Source organism: Mirounga leonina, unplaced genomic scaffold, assembly GCF_011800145.1.
Source record: "Mirounga leonina isolate KUSES-001 unplaced genomic scaffold, KU_Mleo_1.0 Mir_488, whole genome shotgun sequence".
Taxonomy (NCBI): Eukaryota; Metazoa; Chordata; class Mammalia; order Carnivora; family Phocidae; genus Mirounga; species Mirounga leonina.
The window spans coordinates 10615613-10632583 of NW_023270777.1; the positions used below are offsets into that span (position 1 = coordinate 10615613).

The 16971-nt window shown below is 60.1% G+C and overlaps 1 protein-coding gene across 2 annotated transcripts; it reads left to right on the forward strand.

The window, feature by feature from the left end:
- The first annotated feature begins 1726 nt into the window (after nt 1–1726).
- On the forward strand, nt 1727–15540 carry B9D1 (B9 domain containing 1). 2 transcript variants are annotated; one of them, XM_034989708.1, is made up of 7 exons: nt 1727–1951; nt 3546–3614; nt 5655–5766; nt 9956–10052; nt 11115–11177; nt 14869–14936; nt 15214–15540. In XM_034989708.1, the coding sequence occupies exons 1-7, from the start codon at nt 1889–1891 to the stop codon at nt 15354–15356; spliced, it is 615 nt and encodes a 204-aa protein (XP_034845599.1). In that variant the 5' UTR covers nt 1727–1888; the 3' UTR covers nt 15357–15540. The 2 variants fall into 2 exon arrangements, with proteins under 2 accessions (XP_034845599.1, XP_034845600.1); XM_034989709.1 differs by lacking the exons at nt 1727–1951; nt 3546–3614 and adding an exon at nt 4392–5554 and having other exon boundaries at nt 15214–15376.
- Nucleotides 15541–16971: the final 1431 nt, after the last annotated feature.

Consider the following 16971-nt stretch of genomic DNA (forward strand, 5'->3'; position numbering starts at 1 on the left):
GGTGCAGAGGGAGAGGGAGAAGGAGACTCCCTTCTGAGCAGGAAGCCCGATGTGGGGCTCGATCCCAGGACCCCAAGATCATGACCTGAGCCGAAGGCAGATACTTACCCAACTGAGCCACCCAGGCGCCCCTGACATAGCCGGGTTTTAAACTACTGGAAGCTCCTGGTTATTTGATGATCACAAGCATTTTGTTGACAACTGACTTTTGGGTACTACTGAGCCTCAAAAGCCACAAGGAGGAAAGAGTATGGTAAAATTTGTGGGAGAAAGCTTTTTAACTGGTAAGAGGATGTGAGGGGTGGGGGCAGGGAGTATGACCAAGTCCCTGGAGGGGCAGACAACTCCCACCCGAGCTCTGAGCTCTGTGTGTTGTTGAACTGGGGCCCCCACCCATCTGGCCTCCAGATGTGTGAACCAGAGGTGTGAACCCTGGCTGCCCACAGCCCCCCCTCCCCTAACCAGTTAATCTCTGCTCACCTTTCCGGGAGTGGTCAGTGGGTCCGGGCTGCCTTTGACTCCTCCCTCTCCTGCACAGGTGTCTGAAGGGAGCCCCCTGGTGGGCTTCCAAGCTAGCAGCTAGCTGCTGCAGGGCGTCATGACCTGGGGTCCCCGCTGGGAGCCTGGCCTCTGGGCAGTCTACACACCTGTGCATCCTTTCATTTCCTGGATCAGAGAGAAGGTCTCTAATGCCACTTTTGAGGCCCTGGCCAAGAAGCGCCCTTGGGCCTGGCCGGGGACCAGACAGAGGAGGCACTGAGGCTCCTTAGCCTGTGAGGTCCTGGGTGTGAACCCTGATTCAGCTGCGTACCTGCTGCTGTGACCGAAGCCCAGCCACCTCCCCTCTCTGAATCGGCTTCCTCTTTGAGTAATGGCGAGGTATTCAATCATTCATTCATCCAACACTGTTCCCAGGGCTTCCAATGTGCCAGGCAACCAGAACACAAGATCAGCGTGGCCCCTGAGCTCATGGAACAGGCCGGCTGTTTAGGGAAGGGGAGGCAAGCATCAGCCCGAGTCATGACAGTAATAAATGTGCAAATACAAACCATGATGAGCGCTAAGAGGAACAGGATCGACGTGTTAACAGAAGCTATGACCTACTCCGGGCGGCCGGGGAGTGACTTATTTGAACAGTTTCCTGGCAGAGCTGTGGATTCTGGCTCACTCTTCTTCCGACGGCTTGTGGGCCTGTCTCCCCCCTTCACATTAAAGAGCCGTGGCTTGGACTAAAGGTTTTTTGGGGTCCCTCCCAAGTTTGTTTAATAAACATTTTGGGGGGGGGGCATCCCCCTGACCTGACGCAGGCAGCTGCTGGGCCCCAGCTGGGGACTCTCCAGAACCCGGGCGGTCTGACCCGAGGCCTTCGCGCGCGAACCTCCGACTGGCGGTGGTGGGTCACCTGCGCCCCGCGGGCTCCCCCTCCGCGCGCCCCCGTCGCCGTCCTCCGGGGAGCGCCACAGCGCCATCTCGTGGCGGAGGGCGTCTGCATCACTTGGCTTCCGGCCGGCCTGAGTCAGGGAGCGCCTCCGCGCTTCGGGGCGGGCGGGGCCGAGGCCGAACGGACACACACTCCCCGCGGGTGTGACCGGATCGGGCGGCGCGGCGAGATTCCGCACAACAGGCCCCCGCTCCGGCCCCCGGCTTCTCTGGAGAGGGGTAGGGCTGCGGAGCCCCGCCCCCAAAGCCCCGCCCCCCAAAGCCCCGCCCCCCAGCCGCCGTCGCCGGCTGCGCCTGCGCACTGCCGCTCACACGCACTTGCCTCAGCGAAGCTCGCGTCCCAAGAAACGTGTCCCACGCGCCACGCCGTCGGTTTCCAGGGAAACCCGGCGCCTCTTAGCAACCCCGCGCGCAGCCTGGGTCGTTTCCGGGCGCCCCCAGCCTAGCCATGGCGGCCGCGGGTCCCAGCGTCTTCCTACTCATGGTCAACGGGCAGGTGGAGAGCGCCCAGGTGAGCGGCCGTGGACCTCGCCCGCCCTGCCCTCAGTCTCCCCGGGGACCCATCCCCGCGACCTCCGGGGTGGCCCCGGAGACACGCGTGGTTCCTCCGAGCCTCTGTGTCCCTCGGTTAGGCGGGGGGAGGGGAACCCGCATTTGAGAGGCTTGCCTGTGCCCCAGTATGCGCGGGTGGAAACAGGCCTCGAGAGGCTGAGCTCGTGCCGGGGACGCGCTCGGCCAAGCCTGTGAGCCCGGGTTCGGATTGTGTCCAGTTGGTTGAGTCACGGGCAGGAGCCTAACGCGGGTGTAGGGAGGAGCCGAGGCTCGACCGGGACGGGGGGCCTCGGTCCTCAAGTGCTCTGCACTCTGAACCCTCAGATCCTAGAATTTGGGCCAGAACGGAGGTGATCTGGTGAATCTGATCCAACGATGGTGGTGATGGAAAGATCCAGGGAGGGTCTGTCCAGTCTGACAGAAGGGGACGCTACTCTCCATCTCGTACACTTTATAAGAACCATTTGTCGTATTTATATATATACATAGATATGTTCACCATGAATTCGCTCTGTGCCAGACGTGGCGCCCAGCACTGACCATTCGGCCCTCACAACAACCCTGTGAAGTGGGTATTACCAGCATCCCCATTTTACAGATGGGAACGCTTGCCCAAAGGGAGTGGCAAAGCTGAGATTTGAACCCAGGCCTGCCTGCCGCCAAAACTTTGCTGCATTACCCTTCCAGGCTGTTGGAAGATGGTGTTGTTTATTATTATTGTGAGGATTCAGTGAGATGGTTTGGGTAAAGCTCTGGGTCTCGCTTGCCTTCCTGTTTCATCGGGATTATATCCCCATACTCCCACCCTGTCCACCTGCCGCTTGGCCTAGTGTCCTCGACTGCCTTCCCCTCTCCTGTGTCATTAGGGGCCCTTGGCTGGGCTGGATCACGTCTCTCTGCATTGTCAGCACCCATGCCAGCCCCGCTGTGCCTCCCACTGAGTTCTGGTTTCCGCCCTCTCTCCAGGCCTTGAGCTCCAGCCCTGTGTAGGCTTTATGTCCTGAGAGCATCCTTTCACTTTGGCACCATTCCCTTGGATCTCCTCTGGGCCCACCCTTGTGCCAGGCACTGGGGACCCAAAACGTCATCACACTTGTTCCCTGTTGACAGTCAAATGGGGTTGACAGAGATGAACAAGCCATCAAAGCTTTGATGGAGAGAAGGACCAGAGGCTGACAGAGCCAGGATGGGGGTTGCGGGGGGCCGGGGGGATGCTTAAAACATCCTGGAAATTAGGGCAGGCTCCCTGGAAGGTAAGTTTTGAAGGACAAATAGGAGTTTGCCAGATGGCGGAATGGGAAGGGCATGCCAGACAGAAGCCAGAGCCTGGGCAAAGGCTCAAGGGTGGTAGCAGCCTGGGACTCTGCTTTGGACTCCCACATTTCGGGCCCCAGCCCCTCTGCTGCACCCCATGTCCTCATCCCTGGCTGTTTCTTAGACGTCGCCCCAGGTGCCTGGTGTTTAGAATTCCTATCGGTTGCCCTTACCTAGCCAACGCGTTGGCCTCACCACGGGTCCCCATGAACAGAAGCTGTGTGTGCTTCTTCCCACAGTTTCCAGAGTATGATGATCTCTACTGCAAGTACTGCTTTGTGTATGGCCAGGACTGGGCCCCCACGGCGGTAAGCTGGGCTCTCGGGCCTCCCTTACTCACAGCCTCCATGACTGATGGGGGTTCTGAAGGTGTCCACCATACCCCTTCCCCTCCCAGTACAGAACCCATGGAGAGGTAGACATGAGTTCAGGGGGTTCCAAGCATGACTTTGTTCCTGGTAAAGCTGGAGTGGGGAATGCAGCCCCGATCAAAGCCGCGCTCGCTCACACTCCCTGCCCCGGGAACTTGCACATGGCAGCAAAGAGGAGTGCGTGGGCAGCCTGGAAGTAGCCGGGCCCTCTGTCCCTCCCCTAGCCCGTGGGGCAGACTCTGGGGAATCAGAAGGCAGAATAGAAGCTCTCCTTGCAAGACTTGCCTCAGAGCGATCTGTCTCCACCAGACAGCCAGACGAGAGTCCCAGTCTTCGTGGAGTGCACATCCCTGTGGGGTGAGACAGACAATAAGTACTAATGTTCCAGTGTGTTCTAGTAAAAAGTGCCGAGGAGAAAGGAGAGTCAGGAAGGGAGGTGTGGAGGATAGAGAGAAGCTGGAATCTAGGTAAGGGGGCCAGGGAAGGCCTCCTTGAGAAGGTAACTTTGGGTCAAGAGCTGAAGGAAGTGAGGGAAAGAGCCGAGTGGAAGTCTGTGGAAAGAGCTTTGCAGGCAGAAGGAGGAGAGGTGCCCGGGCCCTGAGGCGGGAGTGTGCCAGGCGTGCTTGAGGAGCAGGGGGGAGGCGGTGTGGCCAGTGAAGAGCGTGAGCTGGTAGGAGCGTGGCTGGGGCTGAAGCTGGGCGGGGGGTGGTGGACGACACGGTCAGTCAGAGCAAGGACCCCAGCCTCACACAGGGTGACATGGGACACCCTCAGAGGGTCTGGAACGGAGACAGTGACCCACCTTGTATTTTTCATAGCTCCCTCTGGCTTCTGTGTCCAGAGTAGATGGGGGAGCAGGGGCCGAAGAGGGACCACGGACTGTTACCAGAACAGAGGAACGAAGACAGCACGGAGACAAGGCGCGGCCCTGGGGCTGGCGGCAGGCGCTGGCATTTCCAGTATATTTTGAAGGTGGAGGCCACGCGGTTTCCTCTTGGACAGATGTGGGGCAGGAGAGAGAGGAGTTAAGAATAACACCAGGCTTCTTAGCCCGGGCACTTGGGAGCAGAGCTGCCATTCGATGAGAAGACTGGGTAGAGCAGATCTGGGAGAACTTTCCAGAGCTCCGCCTGGCGTGGGTTGAGGTTGAGGTTCCTGCTAGATATCCGGGTGGAGGTGCAGGGTCGCCAGCAGAGGCGGGGCCACTGTCCTCTGGAGGTCAGAGGTGAGGACCAGGCTGGGGACAGGGGACGCGGGTTTGGGAATCAGCCACACACAGATCACGTGGGCAGCCCCGAGATGCTCCCACATGAAGAGGAGGGCAACACTGGGAGCCCCCCGTGAGGAGGAAAGACCCCAAGACATGGTGTCCCAGAAACCAGGCAGGGGGAGTGTGTCCAGTGCTGCTGCTGAGTCAGGTAAACTGAGGACAGAGAAATGTCCACAGGTCCAGCAACGCCGGGGTCACTGGTGCTACTCGCCAAAAACACTTTGGTAGAGTGGGAGCCTATAGTCAGACCGAAGTGCATTCTCGAAAGGAAAGCAGAGAAGCAATGGGAGCCCGTGAGTACGGTCAGCTTGTTCCCGGAGTTTTGTTCGGCAGGGGAGCTACGAACGGGTTGGTGGGCGGAGGACGACATCGTCAGCGTTGTTCCCTGGGAGAGAAGATCGCGTGCCCGGATGCAGCAGGTTCCGGGGGAATCAGGGACAAGCGGGAAACGACCTGCGGAGCCGCCTCCTCGGGCGAGGGGACGAGAACCCGTGCCCGGGCCGGCTCTTGAGGCCAGCCAGCTCTAATGAGACGAGACCTGGAGAGGCCTAGGAGCTGCTCCAGCCCCTCAGAGTTCGGTTGTGCGAAGCTAGTGTGTTGGCAGAAGGTAGCGAGGAAAACAGCCCCCCAGCCTGCGCGCCCAGATCAGGGGAGGGCCGTGGCATTCGGAGCGCGGGCACCAGCTGTCTCGTTCCCTGTCCTCACAGGGTCTGGAGGAGGGCATCTCACAGATCACATCCAAGAGCCAGGACGTGCGGCGAGCACTGGTGTGGAACTTCCCCATCGACGTCACCTTTAAGAGCACCAACCCGTATGGCTGTGAGTCTGCAGGGGCCCCCAGGGACACGGGGAGGGGATGACGCCCCGGGGCCCTCCGCTCCCAGCTCCTCTCTGCCCGTCCCCTGGGCCCTTGTGCCAGCCCCGTCCTGTGCTCTCTTCCCACCTGGCCGTTTCCCTCTACTTTCCCCCGCCACCCTACCCACCCTCCCAGCTCGTGGACAGGCGGTAGAGTTGACCTTTAGGAAGCTCAGAGTGTATCAGGTGGAGCCCCAGCCTGTGGCCTTGGGTGGCTCCGTGAATACTCGCCCCGGGTGGGCTTGGCCTAGCTTCCTAATCCTATGTGGTGGAGAGATTGCTCTGCGTTTCTCTTCTCACATTAGGAAACTGATGCCAAAAAGTAACATCATTTGCCTTCAGCTTTGTATCTAGCAGCTGAGCATGGATTGGATTTCAGGTCCATCTGATTTCATAGTCTGGGCCTTTCTGCTGCATGTGGCTTGGGGCCTCGGCTTGCTGGGTGCGGGGGGTCTGGAGCAGGGGCTGCCTGGCAGTCCTCCCTGTCATTATCCACGAGTAAGAATGCTTCCATAGGCTTCCTGGACCAGGGCACTAGATTATGGACCAGTTTCCTGCTGCTGAGGAAGGCTAGCAGAGGCAAATACAGTATTAAAAAGCGAAAACAAAACACAACTATTCGAAGGCATCAGAGAGCTAGCAAAGTATTGGAGATTTGCCAGGCCAAGATCCAGGAGAAAACAGACCTCTAGAGATGTGATCCCACTCACACCGCCCCTGAGAGTATTTGCTCACTCCACCAGACGTGATCGAGCGGCTGATCGAGGGTTTGACAGCTGCCCTGGGCTTGGGGTGCAAGAATCAGGAAAATCCCTGCAACCTGGACGGAGACCTCAAAGTGCTTGCTGCACCCTGGGAGGAAGGGGGAACTGGGAGCGGCCCAGCTCTGGATCGTTCCAGACCTTGCACACGGTTGCAAAAACTCCCAAACAAAATATTCATAAGCCAAATCTAGCAGGATGTAAAAGGGATAATACATCATGAACAAGTATGGTTTATTCCAGAAATACAAAGCTTATATAATATCTGAAATCAACCAACGTGATTCATTGCTTTAAAAAGAAGGAAAGTCACGATCATCCCCATAAATGTAGAAACCATGATAAAATTCAACATCCATTCATGATAAAACACTTAGCAAACTAGGAATAGAAAGAAACTTTCCTTTTTTTTTTTTTAAGTAGGCCCCATGCCCTGTGTGGAGCCTGACGCGGGGCCAGAACTCACGACCCCTGAGCTGAGATCAACACCTAGGCTGAGATCAAGAGTTGGACCCCCAACCGACTGAGCCACCCAGGCGCTCCTAGAAGGAAACTTTCTTAATTTGATAAGGGCTGTCTACAGAAAACTTAGAGCAGACATCACCTTGTCTAAGTGAAATGGTGAAAGATTTCCTTGTTGCCACCACCACAAACAAAAGGCATAAGAATTAGGAAGAATATGTCCTTTTTCTTTAAAAAAAAAATAAGATTTTATTTATTCGAGAGAGAGAGAGCACGAGTGGGGGAGAGGGAGAAGCAGGCGCAATGTCGAGCAGGGAGTAGGCAGCCCAGGTGGGGATGAGTCCTAGGACCCTGGGATCATGACCTGAGCTGAAGGCAGACGCTTAACCACCTGAGCCACCCAGGCGCCCCAAAACTATTGTTTCACAGGTGACATTATGTATGTAGAATTTGCAAAATAACCTACAGATAAGTTACTAGAAATAATAAATTGGCATGAATGCCAGATAGGAGATAGACAAAACCCAGTGGCTTTTTGTATAAAAATAAATAGAATATGTATTCTCTTGTGCACAAAAAGTGATTCAAAAATGATATATATATTTTTTTAAGATTTTATTTATTTATTTGACCGAGAGAGACACAGCGAGAGAGGGACTACAAGCAGGGGGAATGGGAGAGGGAGAAGCAGGCTTCCCGCTGAGCAGGGAGCCCAATGCGGGGCTCGATCCCAGGACCCTGGGATCATTGACCTGAGCCAAAGGCAGATGCTTAACAACTGAGCCACCCAGGCGCCCCTCAAAAATGATATTTTAAAAAGAAATTCTTTACAATCATATCAAAATATAACACAGCTCAAAAGACAGGCCACGGAATTCACACACATACACGCTGCATGTCAGCAAGGAAAAGACCCATCGCGTAGAAATCCGGGTGAGAGACTGAGCAGGTACTTCATGAAGGAGGACGTCCGAGTGATGGAGAAACAGAGCAAGGTCTTTATTTTAGTGAGAAAGATTGCAGTGAAGGCAGACGCGAAGGCAGGCTACGGGAAGCTGCCACCAGAATAGCTCCAGTCAGAGAGACTGAGGACCCCCCCGCATTGTGAGGATGTGGCGTGAGGGGAACTCCAGTGACTGGCGGGAGTGGGGTGATCCGACCCCTTTGGAAGACGGCTCCGCGTTACCTTTGCAGACCGAGCGTCCGCATACCCTGTGCGGCTCCTCCTGGGACGTGTGCACATGTGGGCAAGAGCTTGAACAAGAGTGGCGGAGAGCCCATAGCCTCACCACCCGGCGGCCCCCCAAGGAGAGACTACGCACATGTCCATTGGCACTGGAGTGAACCACGTCCTTATGGTTGGTTCAGAGCTAGAATGTTCTCTAGCATTAATAAATTAAAAAAAAAAAAAAAGAGGGGGGGACGCCTGGGTGGCTCAGTAGGTTAAGCGTCTGCCTTCAGCTCAGGTCATGATCCCGGGGTCCTGGGAACGAGCCCCGCATCGGGCTCCCTGCTCAGCGGGGAGTCTGCTTCTACCTCTGCCTGCCGCTCCCCCTGCTTGTGCCCTCTCGCTCTCTCTCTGACAAAAAAAAAAAAAAAAAATGTTCTCTAGCATTGAGAACGAGCGACGATCCCCTAATGACACAATTCGAACAAATCTCACAAACGTGACATTGAATTAAAGCAGCTGAATACCAATACACAGACTACATGATTCCATTTGTATAAATTTAAAAAAAGAATGGGTAAAACCAGGGCATCGGGGTGGCTCAGTCGGTTAAGTGTCTGACTCTTAGTTTCGGCTCAGCATGGAGTCCGCTTGGGATTCTCTCCTTCTCCCTCTGCCCCTCCCCCTGCTCGCTCGCTCACTCTCTCTTGCTCTCTCTCAAAATTAAGTAAATCTTTAAAAAAAAAATGGGTAGGGGCGCCTGGGTGGCTCAGTCGAAAAGCGTCTGCCTTCAGCTCAGGTCATGATCCCAGGGTCCTGGGATCGAGCCCCGCATCAGGCTCTCTGCTCGGCAGGAAGCCTGCTTCTCCCTCTCCCACTCCCCCTGCTTGTGTTCCCTCTCTCGCTGTGTCTCTCTCTGTCAAATAAATCTTTTAAAAAAAATAAAAATTTAAATTAAAAAAAATGGGTAAAACCAAAGTACCATGTTTGGGATGCATTCTTTGGTGGGGAAGCCTTAGAAGATATGCTTTCATCAAGTCAGAATAGGGCCTACCTCTGGGGGAGGGGGAGTGATGGGAAGGGCCCAAACCATACCTAACACTCACCGAGCACTTGCCCTGCATGGGGCGCTACTCTCCATGTCTTAGAGGTGAGGGACCCGAGAGGCTGGGAGGTGAGGCGATTGATGGCCGGAGGCCCATCCTACAGGCCGCAGGTCAGCCTGTCGTCTCCCCCCCACCCCTCCCCGCCTTCAGGGGACGATGTACCTCCGTGTTTGCAGGGAACAGGTGGGATCGGTGATCATTTAAAGGAAAGTGCATGGAAGGGCTTTCCCTCTGACCTCCCCCGCAGCGCCCCAAAGCAAGCCCCTGTGGCCCGTGAGCCCATGCAGTATGCGCTTGAATCCGACCACCTGTATCAGAAAGGAAGCTCCCGAGAAGCGGCCCCTTTACTTACTCCCCCTGGGTCCCTGTGCCTCGAGCAGAGGAGAGAAGTGCCTTCAGGGGCCCTCCCTGTATCGTCAAGGTACAGGATCTGCGGGGCATCCCGGCCCTGTGACTCCCCAGGCATCCGGGCTGAGCAGGGGGCCTCGCCGGCAGGTGGCACATCATGCTCCCCACCACTGTCCCTGCCCGCCTCCCCAGATTCTGTGTCGGCAGGAGCCCATAGTGGAGAAGGGGGGGTCCCATGTCCGCTTCTTTGCCCTGCACCTTCCCCTGCGTTATCCCGCCAGCTGACCCCTTGTCTTGTTCTTCCCAAGGGCCACAGATCGTGCTCAGTGTGTACGGACCAGACGTGTTCGGGAACGACGTGGTCCGAGGCTACGGGGCGGTGCACGTACCTTTCTCACCCGGCAGGTGGGTTCTGGCTGTGACCGGCTCCCCGGGCCACAGTCCATCCCTTGCAGGGCCATGCTGGCTTAGGACCAGGGCACCCCCCGCAGGGCTTTTCCTGGGACTTCCCCCCTAGGCTAGCAGTGCGCCTGGGGTCCCCACGGGCCTGGGCAGCTGGGCTTGGGGGCGGGGGGCGAGGGGGGCTAGAGCCCATATCTGGGAAGAGGCCCACATGGGTGAGGCCAAGGCTACCACCCAAACAGCAGGTGGGTGCAGGGAGTGTTGGAGGCCCCATGAGGGGCTGGGTCCAGCGACAGACAGTTCACAGGCAGTTTGGGGTTACAATTCAGAAGCTCAGTCCCCTCCTGTTTCTGCCCCCCGCCCCCCGAGCGCTCACTGATGCCCCCATGTGCCCTGCTCCCGCTGGTGTCATATGTGACCACGTGGGGCTTTCCTCAGGAGCCCCCAGAGGAGTAGACACAGATGGAGAGACGCAGTTGTCTTTTGTTAAGCACAGTGACAGGTATAGACAGGGTATTCTGGGGTGCAGAGGACAGGGGTTTGCCTGGAGAAGGTGGAAGAAGATGGAAGGACAGCCAAATGCCCTGCGCATTGTTGCTGAGACAGAGAGTGCAAGATTGGGGGTGGGGGGGCCTGGGCGGGGAGGGGCAGGACCCCGGGCTCGGAGGGCAGGACTAGGGGCCGGGGGCTGCAGCGGGGATGAGGTTCCGGGGATCGTCAGGGCCTTCCTGGAGGAAGGGCACCCAAACTGGGCCTTGGAGATGGTGGAGGATTCGGACATTGGGGGGCAGGGCTTCGGAGGGGCCCAGCGGGAGCCGGGACCCCAGCTGTCATGGCTGTACCCCAGCATCCTCCTGAGCCTTGACAAGAAACAGGACTCGCAGGGACTGTGGGCCGTTTTCTGCACCTCACTCCCAGCACCACACAGTGGGGGCGGGCAGCCGGCCCGCCTGGCCTTGGCTTGGCCTTGGCGTTGCCCGACCGAGTGCTCCTGCTCTCCGGGGGCTCGGAAAGTCCCACCTTTCTGTCAGTCAGCACATCGGTCCGGGAAAACATTTGTTTCAGGCACAAAAGGACCGTCCCCATGTTTGTCCCCGAATCCACGTCTAAACTGCAGAAGTTTACGAGGTGAGTTTTCTACATGTCCCCACCAGCGCCGGCTTCTGACCTACGTGGTCAGAGTGGAGGGAGGGAGGGGTGTCCCTGTCCCTCCCTCATCGGGTCTCCCAACTGCTCTGTCTTTGGGGCCCATGGACGCGGGGGCTGTGGGATGTCGGAGGGTCGCTGGGCTCCCTTCAGCCGCTGCTCCAGCTGCACGAGGCCGCGCACCTTCACGCCCTGTGGTCTTCGTATCAGAGCAGAGCAAAAGCTCTCGTCAGATGGGGAAAGGCTCATGACATAACGGGGCATGAAAAAGGTAGGACACAGGCGGATACAGCAGTAAGAGCCGAACAGAACAGTATCATCATCCTGACGGGCAATTTCTATCAGTTTGGAAATGCCTCACATGTGGGGGCCTCTTGGAGGAGGTGATGTCTGAGCAGAAACGAGAGTGGAGGTAAGGGCCAGTGTGGGCGATCTGGGGAGGGAACATTCCAGGCGTAGGAAACAGTGCAAGGTCCATGGGCTTACTGTGTGAGGAGCCAACAAGGACAGGCTGTTGCTGGTGGGTGGGGAGCAAGGGGAATGTGGGGGAGGCACCAGGCAGGGAACCTCTTGCCCCTTACCACGTCCGCATCTAAGCTCAGAGGGCCGGCTGCCTGCCCCGAGGCTGGGGATAGAAGCTCCTGGCAGCTTAGCTCGGCTGCAAGCCGCCGCTGCTCCCCTCCGGGTCAGCCGGGAATGGGCCCTCTGTTCACAGTGGGGATGGGGGCAGGGGGGATGGAGGACCACCTGGGTGCCCAGGGGGCAGCTGGCGAGCAGTCCCCTGCAGGCCTGGCCAGTTTTGGGGTAAGCCTTGGCCGGAGCCCTGCGGGGCGGAGGGCCAGCATTGGGCCTGCGCCGAGGAAGCCTCACTGAGTTCTGAGGCCTGGAGGGGAGAATCTGGCAGCCCGCCGCCCCTCGAAGGCCCCCTGGGAGGCCACCGCGATGGGAAGGTGCCCTGGGCCAGCGTCAGCTAGAGGGGACCACACCCAGCCGTGGACTGTTGGGAAAATGGGGGCCGGCCCATCAGCGGGTAGAGGGAGGTTAAGGGCTTTGAGCCCACGCCGATGTCCTGGCCGGGGCGTCCACACCGCTTCAAACCCCGCAGCTCCCAGGGAAGCTCGCGTCTCAGGGCCACAGCCCTCTGAGGAAAGGGTCTCAGTGCTGGAGAAGTTTCTGGGTGTTTCTGCCGGTGCCTGAGGCTAGCAGCTCGGGGCCGGTGCGGTCTCCCCCGGACGAGGCGTGTGCTTGTCGTCGGGACACTGGGAAAGGTCTGATGAGCGAAGGCCGCTGGATCCCAGTCTTCCCAGAGCCCGTCGGTGGAGGCCAGCCCTCGCCCGGCCCACCCGGCCTGCCCTCCTCCACTCAGCCCTGTTAGTTCCCGGGGCTGCTGTAACCAGTGACCACAAACTCAACGGCGTCAACGACAGAAATTTATTATCTCCCAGGCCAAAGTCAGCGTCAGTGGGCTGAGATCGAGGCGCTGGCAGGGCTGCCCCCCCTGCCCCCCGCCCAGGCTCTTGGGGAGAATCTGCTCCTGGCCTCTTCCAGCTTCTGGTGCCTGCAGCCTTCCTTGGCTTACGGCCCATCACTCCAGTCTCTGCCTCTGTGGTCACGTGTGTGGACCTCACGTGTCGCCCCTCCCCTGTGTGTGTCACCTCTCCCTCCACCTCTCTTAGAAGGACACTTGGGGCATTTAGGGCCCACCCAGATAATCCAGGACAACCCCCCCCCCCCGTGTTTAAGATCCTTATTTTAGTCACATGTGCAAAGATCCTTTTCCCAAATACGGTCACATTTGCGAGGTCCAGGGACTAGGACCTGGTATCTGGGGCCGTTATTCAGCTCCTGACAGCGCCCCCCACCTAGACTTCACAGCGCGACAAAAATGCTTTTCCTAAACACGCAACCTTAGAAACCCATCAAGCATTAGCTTCAGCTAGGGTGCTGCGAGACCCTGTGTTCTCCTGCCCCCTGACTTCAGGCCCTCCCCCCTGCCTGCGTGCCCCCGGACTCGCTTCCCCCAGCCCGCTGGGTCCTCCCTGGCCTCAGCCCTTGCCTGGACGCTCTCCCCTCCCCCGAACGGCCCGTCCTTGTGGACCTCAGGAGAGAGCAGTGCAGTGCGCGAGTACGCGTAGGTGGGGGTGTGCCAGGCTCTGTGGCTGCTTCCCCTGCCTGCGAGGTGGAGAGCCCCCCTCCTCGGATGGAGAAACTGAGGCACAGAGAGGCAGTGGCCTGCCATCCAGCCCTGGCTGGAACCCTAGCTTCCCAATTCTCCTCCCCTATCCCCTCTCCCAGGAGGCTGGGAGCCCGTGAGCCTCCTTACTAGCTGTCCCCACGGCCTACAGACAGCAGGGGGCAGTCACCGCTTTGTCCGGCGAAAGCCGGGACGGAATCCCACCCCCGGGCGGCACCCAGTGGCACCCATGCCCTCGCCAGAGAGTGCACCCGGGGGCGGGGGGCTGGCCGAGTCAAGGTGGCCTGAGCCAACAGGGGACTCCAGCGCGGAGCTGGAGGGCCTGCTGGTGGGGGGAGGGTGGCGGCGCCGGGGCGCTGGGGTGCTGGAGCAGAGCGCAGGCCTGCCAGCCCTCCCAGGCCAGCCACTTTGGCGGAAGGCAGGGCGGAGCCTGCTCTGGGGATGCGGGAACCTCGGCAGACAGACCGAGGGGCCTCCTTCCCGTGGGGCGCCTGCTGCCCACAGCTGCATCACCGGCCTCCCCCGGCAGGACCCCCCAAGCTCAGGCTGGAGGCGCTCCTGGATGGCTCGACGCCCGTGTCTGCCCACCCGGCAGGGAACGTGCACCCAGATTGCTGGGGCCCCGGTGGGCGTGTGGGAGGCGTGGCTGCTGCTGGGGAAGGAGCTGCCCTGGCTCAGGCCGCGGGGCCTGGAGCGGAGGCCTGGGACAGCACCCCTGCACACAGCCCGCACCGCCCTGCACCGCCCTGCTGGGGCCTGGGGCACGCCACCGCACTGCTCTCAGCCTCGGTGGGGGGGGGGGGTACAGAGCGGGGCTGCTGGGAGGGGCAGGTGCACCCCTGCGACGGTGGGGTGAGAGGATCGTGTTGGGCACCCCGGAGCGAGAACCATAATCGGACGAATGTTTCACCTGGTAGTTGACAGAGTGCCCTCACCCCGAGGCCTGTGAGCTGGCTACCACTAGGTACAGCTGAGAGGAACTGGGATTCAGGGGTTCAGAGACGGGAAGTGATTTGTCCTGGATCCCACACTATTGAGAGGAAAGCGGAGAGCCCAGATCTGGCCCCTCTGCACACCCCAAGGAGGCCAATGCCGAATGCCGGAAGGATGGAGGGGGTTGCACTGCCCGCCCCCAGCTGCTGTCCCCTTTCTGGGATTTCCACTGGGGCTCCCACTGTGCCCCCAGCCCCACATCTCCCTCAAAGCCACGGGTGACCGTGGTGGGAAAGCTCGGCGTGCAGAGCACCCCGGGCCTGGGGGCAGCCTGCCAGGCCTCCGTGGATGCCACCCGTGGTACCCAGCCGCCCCTCTCCCCGGCAGAGGGAGGGGCGGTGGGGAGGTTCTGCCCGGGGCCTGGTCCCCGGGGCAGGGGTTGGAGGAGGGCTGCCGGTTTCTGAGGGCAGGAGAGCGCCCACGTCTCGGCTCTGAGGCAGAGCCAGGCCGAGGATCCTCTCACCCAGGGTTCTCCTGTCTTCCCAGCTGGTTCATGGGACGGCGGCCCGAGTACACAGACCCCAAGGTGGTGGCTCAGGGTGAAGGCCGGGAAGGTAAAGCTTGACCCCCGCAACCCCACCCCCCACAGGCAGGCCGGAGCCCGGGGGGGACTAGGCGGACCCCCCAGCAAACACGGTGGAAGCCAGGCACCTGCCAGGCACACAGACGGACCGCGGGGGCAGCCCCAGGCCTCTCCCCCGAGCGCCGCTCCCCCCCGGGCCTGGTTGGTGCCGCCCCCGTACCTCCCAGTCGTTCCCACTTTACAGGAGAGACTGCTGGGGCGGAGACGTTCCCAGAGCAGCCTGGCTGACGCTGCCCTTCTCTTCCCAGTGACCCGGGTCTGCTCGCAGGGCTTTGTCACTCTCCTCTTCAACGTGGTGACCAAGGACATGAGGAAGCTGGGCTACGACACTGGGCCTCCCGACACGCAGGGCGCCTCAGGGCCCAGCCCGCAGCAGGGCCTCCCCCCGTGAAGGCCCCCGCCCGGCCCGTGCCACGGCCACGGACTCTGGCCACGCCGCCGCGAGGCCAGGCGGCCCTCAGAGAATGCAGGGCTGTCCTTCCAGAGAGTTGGCCACGGATCCATCTGCTTGACATGCAGCCTCGGGGCGCTGGGAGGGGTGGGGGGGAGATTTTTATATAATAAAGCATCGCCTTTTCACTGAACCCGGGCCTGGAGCTGCTTCCTCTCCCCTAGGCACTGCCCCCGGCTCCCTGGGAGCAGGTCACTGGGGCCGCCTGCCGCCCCCCCACACTGCTTAGGGGACGGAAGCTGCCCAGAGCGGCACCCCACGACAGCCACCTGGCACGTGAGGTCCGGTTCAGCCCCACTCACGGCTGTGTGGCCTTTCCTTCGCCTCCAGACACTCCTCCGTAACCCAGGAGGGACACCCAAGAGGCTTTCGGGGCTCAGTGCGAGGAGGAGCGAATGGGATCGGCGGGAGCTGCAGGGAGAGGCCCCCAGCTCTCCGGTCTCACGGCAGCCCAGCACCCTCAACCCACAGGTCCCCACGGCACGGCTGGGGTAGTCCCCGCCGCGGCCTGCCCCCCGCCTGGGGATGGGACACGCAGCCCGCCCGGGCTGCTCTCCACCCAGCACCGCCCTCAGCCCGATTCAAGGGGAGCCACAAAGCCCCGGGCGCCCGGCCTCGCCACCCGCCCCGCCCCACCCCGGCTGTCCGTGGAACCTGCCCCACGACACCCCTGCGCTGACCCCGCTCTGCCCCTCCTCTTAGCTGTCTGCGCCCCGGAAGTCTGTGCTGCTCAGGGCCCCCCCGGCCCCCCGTGTGCTCTGCGACTCGTGGCCTGGCGTCAGCAACATTCCTGTGATCCTGACCCTCTTCTCCGAATGGAAAGTTCCCTCCACCTCGGTCCTGTGCTGAAGCCCACACTGGCCCCCCCGCAGACCGTGGGCCCAGAGCCGAGGTTTGCGTCCGGACCCCACTCCCATTTCCAGCATTTCCACGGCCCCGTCCTGGGCCGGCAGACCAATGACCGACGTCCACCGAGGACCTGACCGCCTTGCCCTAGGGCCATTCCGGACACCACCAGCGTCCACGCCTCCTCCTCGCCTCCTCCCCTTCAATGACCTTGGCCTTGCCCCTCAGCAGTCACCCATCCCACCGCCTATTTCTCGTTACCAGTGACTGCACTGCCTCCAAGATACGCACCCAGGCATCCCCGTCCCCTCCTGGTGGTCCCTGTCCCCTCACCTGTCTTCCCTCCTGGCACCTCCAGTAGCGCTCCCCCTCAGCTGAAGGGCTCACGGGGAAATGGCGATGATCCAAGACGGGCGCCTGGCTGGCTCAGTCGGCGGAGTGGGCGATTCTTCACCTCGGGGTTGTGAGTTCGAGCCCCACGCTGGGGGGCGGGGATAGAGATTACTTAAAAAAAAAATAAAATCTTAAAAAAAAAAGAGAGAGAGATCCAGGAGCTTCCTCTGTTCCACCACCACGTCAGGCCCGGTCTGCCCGCACCTCTGACAGTGGTCAGCCCCCTTCTCGTCCGTTCCATCGTGCAGTTTTATCAACACTTTCTTACGAAGTGGAAATAAGGTCACCATGAACAGCCGGCCACCAGCCGCCCCGA